The sequence below is a fragment of the Hevea brasiliensis genome, chromosome 6 (assembly GCF_030052815.1).
Source record: "Hevea brasiliensis isolate MT/VB/25A 57/8 chromosome 6, ASM3005281v1, whole genome shotgun sequence".
NCBI lineage: Eukaryota > Viridiplantae > Streptophyta > Magnoliopsida > Malpighiales > Euphorbiaceae > Hevea > Hevea brasiliensis.
Window position 1 is genome coordinate 3,219,736 of NC_079498.1, and position 10,634 is coordinate 3,230,369.

At 33.4% G+C, this 10,634-nt stretch overlaps 1 protein-coding gene across 4 annotated transcripts; it reads left to right on the forward strand.

The window, feature by feature from the left end:
• Window positions 1–1,914: 1,914 nt before the first annotated feature.
• On the forward strand, window positions 1,915–9,935 carry LOC131180731 (uncharacterized). 4 transcript variants are annotated; one of them, XM_058148224.1, is made up of 7 exons: window positions 1,915–2,194; window positions 2,563–2,626; window positions 2,747–2,847; window positions 3,140–4,838; window positions 8,093–8,499; window positions 8,582–8,642; window positions 9,011–9,935. In XM_058148224.1, the coding sequence occupies exons 4-7, from the start codon at window positions 3,315–3,317 to the stop codon at window positions 9,503–9,505; spliced, it is 2,487 nt and encodes an 828-aa protein (XP_058004207.1). In that variant the 5' UTR covers window positions 1,915–2,194; window positions 2,563–2,626; window positions 2,747–2,847; window positions 3,140–3,314; the 3' UTR covers window positions 9,506–9,935. The 4 variants fall into 4 exon arrangements, with proteins under 4 accessions (XP_058004207.1, XP_058004208.1, XP_058004209.1 ...); XM_058148225.1 differs by having other exon boundaries at window positions 2,563–2,600; XM_058148226.1 differs by lacking the exon at window positions 1,915–2,194 and having other exon boundaries at window positions 2,241–2,626.
• Window positions 9,936–10,634: the final 699 nt, after the last annotated feature.

Below are 10,634 nucleotides of genomic sequence, written 5' to 3' on the forward strand. Positions count from 1 at the left end.
CGTATTGATATGATAATTTATCAACTAGATTAAGAGAGTATTTTAATTTTATTTTTACATAATTGAGATATGTCATGAGCATTTATTTTTAAAATTTAGAGTCTTATGAGATTTTTTTAAATTAAATTTAGGAATAAATTTATGTATTCAATTTTATTATTAATAATAATAATTAAAAATTATCGCAGTATATAATTAATGGGAGGGTTGCCCTAAAAATTTATATGTAATGGAATTTTATTGAAAATATTTTTGTAAAATACAATCATTCCTTTTGTTTTAAGTGTTTTGATCATGTTATGGAATTAATCATGCTTTTCAAGTTTTTTAACAATTAATTTTAATAAAAATTTAAATTTAAAATCTCATATAATTATGAAAATAATTAAAAAATGAAAAATGTGTTAGGATGGATTAGTCATGTAATTTGAAATGATTATTATAAACTCAAACCTCATGAATAGTTAGGTGAAGAAATGATAAAAAGTGAATGTACATAACACATTTACTTGTGTACTAATAATTACTTTCAAAGGATGAAATGATTATTAATTCACCATATAATTAAATAAAAATTACATATAGGCTCATTTGAAATTATTAATAAAATTAAAAGTAAGAAAAAATTATTATTTAGATTTTATTTTAATAAAATTAATTATTCGAGCTATATGTTATGAAAAATATATTATTTAATCTCTATATTTTATTTTTTATTAAACTATTTAATTACTCTATTAAAACTTTTGTTATTCATATTATTCAAATTAATATTTAAGTCATTTATTTTAAGAAATTAATTAGTTGGTGTATTTTAAAAAAATAATACTATTTAATTTCTTTATTTTAGTAAAAGTAAGTTGGTATATGTACTTTAAAAAATAAAGTATTATGAAAAATATACTCTTGGATAATTTTTTTTTTGCTATGTATAGATTAAATCTAAATATATATATATATATATATTAAATTTTTAGATATTATTTTTGTATTTTCTTTTCTAAAAAATAATTTCACTTAATTACTTAGATATTTAAGAAAATTGATCTTTTTGGTGTAAATAATTTGTATAATTTTTATCAATAAATAAAAACAAATAGAAAGGGTGTGAGTGTAGAAGAGAAAAAATATATAGAGAGAGAAATAAGAGAGGATAAGAAAGAAATAAAAGGGGGAGAATTAAGGTAATTTAGGTATAAAAATTAATTATAAGACTAAATAATTAATAGAGTCAAATTAAAATAACTAATTCATATGTTTTTCCTAAATATGAGGACTAATTAACTAATTTCATTAAAATAGATAAAATAAATAATAATTTAATCAGTATTGACTAATAAAAAAAATTGACATAAAGACGAATTAATTTAATAAAAATAAAATATAATAACTACATAATATATTTTTTAAAATATATAAATCACATAATTAATTTTATTAAAATATAAAAATAATCCAAATTTATAACAACATTAATTTTTTTTATTAATAATTATCTCATGAATTAGTTTAGTAATTAAAAAACATATTATTTAACTGATAAATTAAAATTAGAATCGCTACTCATCAATCTCCTTATTCAAGAAAAAAAATTACTGATATATTTTATAATTTAAATTAAACTTTAATCATATATATATTAATAAAAAAATAAAATTATTAGTGTAACTTCAAAATTCTCACATTATTATAGACAGTAACACATGCTATCAAGGGAGCAAAATTGACAAAAAAAAATTATTAACAAATAAATTAAATGGGATATAAAATCATTATCTAGATATTGACTTAGAAATGGCATTTTCGTAATTAAGAGAAGTATTTCGGGTTTTTTAACGCCATGCCATTTACAAAAAAAGGGGAGAAATTTGGACCGAAGGGTCCCAAAGGGGAGACAAGATTCAACTCTCGAGAGTGACAATTCTTCTCGCCGTTACACGTAACGGACCAAACCCACGTACGTTCAAGTGTCTGCTTGAGAAAGGTTAAGCGCGCTTTAACCGTTAAAGCTAACGGAATTGTCGAAAGCCTTTACAATTATTGTCCTCCAGCTCTCTCGTGTCTGTTTTCAAGTTGAAAAAAAAAAGAGCTTTCACCGAAACTTCACCGGAACCTCCCGGCGAATTTTACCCGTCTCGGGTCTATTGGGTCGATTTCAAGATTTGGGTCCAACTAACAATAGATTTCTTTAAAGGTAATTAATTTGTCCTGAGTTTCAAGTTGTTTTTCCTTGGGTTGCCTCTCTTTGAAGATATACATACTACGAAGATTCGCTATCTAAAGCTTCAAATTTTATTTCATCGACTGTTTATTTACTTATTTATTTTTAAATTTTCGTTAAGTTTTCAATCTTGGGTTTTTCTTGAATATTTTAAATGTTTTCTTTTTGTTTTATTTATTTATAATAATAATAATTATTTTTTTGAAGTTTCTTTTAAGTACAAAACCAAACCTAGCTCAGAGTTAAACTAGCCAGAGAGCTGTATTTAAGATTTGTTTCTGCTTCACGAATTGGATCTGTAACTTAAAGTCTGAATTCTTGATATTTTATGGTGATAACAGGAGGTTTCATGGTGGATTCTTACGAGCTAGGGTTAACAGTACGTGAAGTATAATTGCAGTACAGGTGTTATATTATATATATGCAGGAAAAGAGTTATCGGTTATGGTGACAGTGCTATGTTTTTAACCTTTCTTTTTGTTTGGCGAATGCTTGACTTGGTTCATATACATCTGTACCAAGCAGTGGAAGATTTTTGCACGCTCTTTTGCTTTGGTGGGTGAAGCCGCCAGAGAGTTTAATCGACAAAAGCCAACAATTTTTTTAGTATATCTCAGACAAGGCAAGTTCTTTTTCTCTCTTTCTGCGAGGGGTGAAGCTGTTTTCCAGTAGTTTTTTTGCTTCTAGATTTTTATTGTTTCTGTTTCGTCCTTCAAGATTCGTGTCTTCTCTAACTGTTCTCTCATTCTTTCATGATTGTGTTTTGTTCTTTATACTGGCTTCGTTACTGCTTCTATTTGTGTGTGTGTGTGTGTGTGTGTGTGTGTGTGTGTGTGATGTTTTAGATAGAGTTAGAGCTATGTATAATATATGGAGTAGAGCTTGATCATTTTTTACTTGTATGAACTTTTCAGGAAGCTAATGAAATGTCAGGACCAACTTGGATTCTTTCTCTCTCAATTTCTTGAACTTCTAGCGAGTTAAACCTCCGAAAGGGCTTGAGTTGTCTGATGAGATTATTTGGGAGATTCCAGTCAGGATAATAGTTGAATTCCAAGAGTATAGCTTAACAGGTGGTGGTGCCTTGTGTTAGATGGACATTAGCAGTTTCAGGCCGGGTGAATCACATGTGGCACAACAAAGCAGGAGAGATAAGCTGAGAGTTCAAGCGAGTTCAACTTCAGTTCCGCATTTAGATGACTTCCCTAACAATTTGGAACAGTTGTCTGTCCATTCTGGGCTAAACCCAGAGCTTGTTCAGGTTCGAAATGTTAGGAAAGCCAATGTGCTTTATGACCCTACTACTACTGCTACTACTATGTTTTCCTCTGAAATGCTCAATTTTGCATCTAGTTCTAATAGTATTTTACCAGCTCAAAGGGATGCAATGATTGATCAAGAACTAGTCGCAGTACAAACGCGTAGGCCTATCCCGGGGATTTCCCCATTAGCCGATACGTCTCATCCAATTTCTTCCAACTTTAATACTTCACCTCAAACCAGTGCCAGTGACCCACAAGAGTATAGCAACTGGAGAAGCAATGATTCACAACAGAGTTATGACTGGGTGGTGAATTATGCAAGTGGATCAGTAGGTAGGGAAAACAATCATAAACCTATTTTTGTTGGGGATGTCTTGTCAAATAATGCAAGGGTAACCAATATTTCAACACCTACACGGTCTTTGAAGCCTAACTATAATGGATATCAAACTGTTCAATCTTCCTTAGCCAACCCCTCCAGTGATATTCCTGCTCATGATAACCAAAAGCTCAATAGGGAGATGCAATTGTCTTCCAATGTGCATCCACTCTACCGGAATACACTGGTTGATGTTGTTACTCCATCTGCTTCCATTGGAGGGAATGAAAGGATTTTCCTTCCAGAATATGGGAATCAATCCAGTGCTTTATATTTTGATAATGCCAATAGTTGGATGAATAGGCCTGTTGACAATTGCCATCTATGGAGTAGTGAATTGGGTGGTCTTATTGCAAGGAAGAATGACCAAGAGTTGAGGACTCTTGCAAGTGATCCCAATACTCAGGTTCTATCTCTGTCTCTTTCATCAAATCCGCCATCTAGAGGTAATGTAACTCAGTTTGGAGATGGATATGAATCTGAAAATTTGCAATCAAAGTCTAATGTTCTCAAAGAACCTCATCAAGATTCAAAATTTTTCAAGTCAAATTATTTGTGTCCAATGCCAAAGCCGGCAGCAATTATCAGTAGAGGTAGTGGAAAATCGCTTAATGATTCAGTGGGTGCGTCTAATTATAATGTTCTTCGAAATGCTGGTCCTCTTGGGCCTTTTACTGGATATGCAACAATTCTAACGAGTTCTAAATTCTTAAAGCCAGCGCAACTGCTGTTAAATGAGTTCTGTAGTGCATCAGGTTCAAAACTTACAAAAGCTGGTGAGGAGGGTCGGAGGATATCTGAAGCTGATGCAGAGGCTGGGGCTAAAGGCAATAACAATAGTTCCAGTGTCTCATCAACAACATTCTATGGATCCAATGAAGCAAGTGGTGATGTTGCAGGTGCAAGAAGTTCTTGCGAATCCTACAGGCCGGAGTACCAGCAAAAGAAGGCAAAGCTCCTATATTTGCAGGAGGAGGTTGGTTATATCTGCTTGATATCTTCTTTTGGGGATCACTGTGTGCCTGTCTGCTTCTTTTTGCTAGTACTTACATGATATTTGTTTCTTCATTTGTCTTATACCCTTTTGCTTTTATGGTAAAAGAAAGGTGATGATATTATCAAAAAATTGATGCTTATTTGTTGGAATCTCTCTGGCATAACTTTATTGAGAACTTCTGCTTTAAATGATGATTTGCTACTTTAAATTTAATATCATCCAAGTGTTGACTTGGTATATATTACAATTCTCGCATGCAATGTAGTATTACTTCCTTTGGAATAAATCAGTTATAGGAAAAGAATTTAATTGAATTCTCACACAATCATGTTTGGGATTTATTTCTTTTAGAATCATTTTTTTAAGTTGAAAGGAATTCATTTTTTTTTTAAAATATTGGAATGTACCGAAAAAAAAAAAAAAATCAATTGAATTAAATTTTTATAAAATTCTAATTTTCAGGGGAATATTTATTAGGTGTATTCAGAATTTGCTTATGGAGACTAAATGAAGTATTTTAAAACTTTGAAAAGGTACACACATGCACACGGTATGCGTTTGTATTGCCTGATAAATTATATGTTGTTGCATCAAAATCCAAATATTTAAGAATTTTTAATGTTAAAACTTTAATTCTAATCTTTGTAAGTAAAATGGAGATGGAAGGTAGGCATGAATCTGTACCCCAAAAGTGTATACTCTCTTTATCTGAATTGGCTTCATGATTAAGTTTGTATATAAAATGGAGATGGAAGGCTGGCATGAATCTGTACTAGAAAAGTGTGCACTCTTATCTGAATAGGTTTCATGACTAAGGGATCTTTGCATTTAGAGAACACGAACAATGAAGCACAAGTATATGGGAGTGGGAAATAGAGGAAGAGAATAGTAGGGTAGGATTAGAGAAGGTCTAATTCAGTGCCAAATGCCGTTGTCCATTGTCATGTCTAGAGGATTTTGTCATGAATTAATGAGTAACATACATCAAAATCATATGCTTGTCATAAGCTAGCAAAAAGTGTTCACTCAGATGTAGTTGATAAAAATTACATATACATTTTCTTGCATTCTATGGGATTCTTATCTTGTGAATTTGATCCAAGTATCTGTGCCATTTTGTGGATTTGAAAGATTTCATACTCTTGCGTATCAGCTTTGATGTTGGATTTCAAGCATAGTAGAACAAAGTTTTTTATGGGTTGCACATGGATTACGGGTCCTACCTTTGTCGTCATGTAGCTAACATTTTATGAAGGTCTCAATTCTATTTTAGGCTCTTTAACTTTCATCTTTTCCACTCCTAAAATTTTCAAATTAGGCTGACCTCAGGATTGGTAGCTATGTCTCAATGCATTGCCTACTAGATGAGTGGATTTAATCGTTTGAAAGTAAATTGATGGTCAATATTGTAGTCACATAATCAAATCACGACCGCACCTTGCTACCCGGAGGTGGGCCTAAGGCATATATAATTTAGAGAATGTACAAATTGTGATGTTTTTATTCTATGTTCTGCTTGAATATTTTCCTAACCTTTACTTCTCATTTAAACATTTCCAGTGTAAAGAAATTGAAGAAGTACAGATTTGATTTTATAATTCATAGGAAGAACAAATATCTTATCGTAGTGTTCTTTTTTTATTTATTTTTTTTTTTACATCTCATCTAGTGAAATTGTGACACATTTCTGAGGATTTAATTCAATATCGTTTAGAGTGGAGAATGCGAATTTATATAGTCGACCTCAAATTTTTGGGATAAAGGCTTAGTTGAGTTGAGTATCTAGTGAAATTGTGAATCACTTGAAATGCATGTTGGAAAATAGTCTCTGGTTTTTCGTGCCTTCAGTAATAGACATGCATATTCTGCTGGACAATTTTCTCCATTGATGAGGCAATCTTATAACTTTCTTCTTGCTGATTATTGAGTTGATTTTTATTGCTTGAATTTTTAGCTGGGTTATTTGGTACCGCTAGCATACTTGATACTTGAGAAGAGCTCCTTTGATGCTCTTGTAGGAATTTCAGTCTCCACGTCCTCTCTTTTTTTTTTTAAATTTTTTTTTCATAAGCAAAATCGAAAAAGAAAAGAAATTACCATATGGTATCTTTATGTTAGTGCATGGAAGAGTCATTTCTGCAATTGTTTAAGTTATAAATTAGATCAGAACACGTGTAATTAGTCTCTTGTGACACAATTTTTTTTTGGAAGTTTGTGTTTTTTGTTTGGCCTCGGCTGATTTAAATTGGATTAGACAATTTGTATGCTTAACTGTTTGGAATTTCCTTCCTGAAGATGCTTAACCCTATGGTTTCATTTCTTGAACGCAACAACTGCATTAGCACATACTTGATCACAGGCATACATAATGGGGAGAGAGGAGAGGAGAGGAAGGGAGGGGGGGTGTTGTGGGTTGTGGCGGGGAGGAACTAACTATGGGGTTGGGGAATAAGATTATTGCATTTCTTCAAATGTCTTGAATTACGTACAATGTGATGATGAATTCAAATGTATTGAGGACTTGGGCTGCATGCTTTATGCAGAGTGTATGTGTTGCACCTTTGTTTTATCAATATGATTTTCTTTTGCTGATACCACTAAAAGAAAAGCCGAAAAAGAAATGTGAATTTAAGTCATTTAGACGCTACTCCTGCTTGATAATAAAATTTCCAAGAATATCAAACTTCTCTAGGTTGAAGGTTGCATAGTTTTGTCTAGGTTAAACTATACATATTTTCATAAAGGGATCCATGTTGTAGTAGAAAAGTCTCCATGATTCCTGCTTGTTAATAGGTGCAATGATGAATTGGTTAAAATTATAATTTAAAGACATTGATGTCCCACTTTTCCATTTAAGATCATTTATCTCCCCGCGCGCGCCCCGCCCCGCCCGCCCCCCCCTATGTAGAAAGTCATGCTATTGATTAATGACATCTTAATTAACAGTGCACTCCACTTACTTTCATAATCTATAAAGTTTGTCCCTATAATAACACCATTATTGCTGTGAAAAGAACAGGCTGTTTGTACCATATAGAGCAAGCATCATCTCAACTTGCCTAAATATGTTACGTTGGTTTTCCCAACGGGTGAGGTTTGGTGCTTGCATAGTGGAATTGCTGTTTGTACCAATCTCTTTCATTAAAAGATGTTCATATTTATTCTTCTCATTATCATTGCAAGAGACCATCTCCCTAATATTTGGTGAGTCTATTGTGTTTTGTTGTTGAAAGGTGTGCAGAAGGTATAAGCAATACCACCAGCAGATGCAGATGGTGGCTTCATCCTTTGAATCAGTTGCAGGCCTCAGTGCTGCTACCCCTTACCTTTCTTTGGCTCTCAAGACAATATCAAGGAATTTTAGGTCCCTAAAACATGCTATATCAGATCAGCTCAAGCATGTAACAAAGTCCGTAGGGGAAGATTTGTTGTCCCCAAATACAGGTGCTAGCAGTAGCAAAGGTGATATGAGTACATCAAGGCTGAGATTCATGGATCAAGGCTTTAAGAGGAACAAATCTGGTGGGGCTAATGTGGGCTTATTTGAACCCCAACAACACGTCTGGAGGCCCCAAAGGGGTCTACCAGAACGTTCAGTGGCGATTCTTAGAGCTTGGCTGTTTGAGCATTTTCTTCATCCGTGAGTCCCACCTTCCTTCAATTCCCTCACCTCTCCCTCCTGTTCTGTGTATAATTCAATTTCTCAACATTTCCTCCTTTAGGTACCCCACGGACACGGATAAGCACATGTTGGCCACTCAAACTGGGCTATCTCGAAACCAGGCTAGTCAGCTACTTTTATATTTCTTTCATCATTATGTACCCTGCGGTGATTTAAATGATTGAACTAAGCTATTAGAATGGTCATTCTCACACTGATTTGCTTTGAGCCCTGCGGGTGGGCCAAACTTACTACTTTTCTCTTCCCCAGCTTGAGTTTTCTTTATTCATAGATGTTTAAAATTTCTTGCTTTTTAAGAGCTTGAATTTGATGTGATGTACACGGTATAGCTTCTCGTCAAGTAGTGTACGTAGATGCTAGTGCATGCTGTTAATTTGGCAGTGACATGGAAATGCTAGGGAAATAGAACACCCTAGATGATAATTTATCAATTTTTTGGTAGTTTTAATAAAATAAATGATTAATGTAGGTCTCAAACTGGTTTATAAATGCCCGGGTACGGGTTTGGAAACCTATGGTTGAAGATATGCACATGCTTGAAACCAAAGGTTGGGCAGAAAATCGAACTTGTGTGAATAACCTTGAAGGAAAATGTCCTGAGGGTACTAGCCAGCCAAGTCACGAGCAACCCCCAAATAATACAGGTCCAAGCTCCATACTTAATAAGCAATTGGAGGGTACAGGCTCCTCGGCGGGCAGCGGAGAAAAACTGGATGCAGGGCAGTGGAGTCAGGAGAAACGAACAAGAATGGAGGTTCATGGGAACACTAGCATGGATGGATCAGTGATGAATTTTCTGCCATACCAGAGAACTGGAATTGACATTGGAGGCCTAGGAGCCGTTTCACTTACACTTGGGTTAAGGCACGGTGTAGAAAATGCTCAGCAGCAGCAATTGCAGCAACATGAGGATCAACTTAGGCGGCAATTTGGAGGTCAGATGATTCATGATTTTGTGGGTTGATTTATGTTATGAATCTTTCTTTGGATGGAAGTGAATAATTAAGGAGAGGGAGAAGAAAATGCTCCTTTTCACCAATGTTATCTTTGCATTGGCTAGGAAAAATGCATTTGCAATACTTGGATTATCTTTGTCTTGAAGCTTTGATTTGTTATTGTATATATGCTTCCTATCGGTAGCAGATCTTTTTTTCCATGAAACAAAGGGCCTGAACTGCCTATAAACACCATAAGCAACCCCACCAAGAAGACAAGGAAAGGATGATTCAGGCTAGGGGGAGCTTGAAATGGTTTTTAATAATGTGGGAAAGGTATTGTTATTAGGTTTTGTGCAAAATTAGGTGACATATAGCCGATCTAATTAAAATACCAAAACCAGTGTAAACGTTTTCAGTTTGATGTTATAATCCAAAATTCATTTCTGATTTGATGCCTATGGGTGTTTTCTGCTTCTGCTTCCTGCAAAGGTTGGCTAACTGCAACAAACGTTTCTTTTTAGGTTTGAGCTTTTTTAAATTTATGATTATTCGGATTGGAATAGAGGTATTGAATTTATGTTGCATGATATTAGGGGTAATGTTCTGATTATTGAATTTATGCATGAGAGATCACAACCTTCTCTCTAAGAATTAATGCTTTAATATATATAAATATATAAAGTTTGCTTGATACTGCTGTTGAGGGATACTTTTTCAAAATATTTTTAAATTAATTTAAAATTAAAATTAGTAATGATTTAATCATAAAAATTTGAAAGTATTAAAACGATTTTTGTGAAAAAAGTTTTTTGCAATATTTTTGTGAAGCTTGATGGAGAAATATAGATATGTGTAAAGATTTACATATGGTTTTTACCGATTTGGAAAAGGTTTATGATACGTGTCTAAGATAAGAGTTGTGGAGATGAAAATGTTCAGATGGATGGGTGGTCATACTAGATTAGATAAAGTCCGTAATGAGAGTATTAGAGAAAAGGTAGGAGTAGTATTAATTGAGAATAAATTGAGAGAAGGGAGATTGGGGTGGTTTGGTCATGTGAATTATAGACATACGGAAGTTTCAGTTAGGCAAGTAAAAAGAAAAGAAGGAGTAGGTTTAAACTGACTTGGAGAAGAGTAGTACAGTATGATTTA

What these genes read in the sequence shown, in the direction of transcription:
- LOC131180731 (XM_058148224.1), top strand. Translation starts at nt 3,315, where the DNA reads ATGGACATTAGCAGTTTCAGGCCGGGTGAATCACATGTGGCACAACAA. An exon ending in TTTGAGCATTTTCTTCATCC is followed by an intron (nt 8,500 to 8,581) that starts GTGAGTCCCACC and finishes TTCCTCCTTTAG; the next exon opens with GTACCCCACGGACACGGATA. An exon ending in CTGGGCTATCTCGAAACCAG is followed by an intron (nt 8,643 to 9,010) that starts GCTAGTCAGCTA and finishes TGATTAATGTAG; the next exon opens with GTCTCAAACTGGTTTATAAA.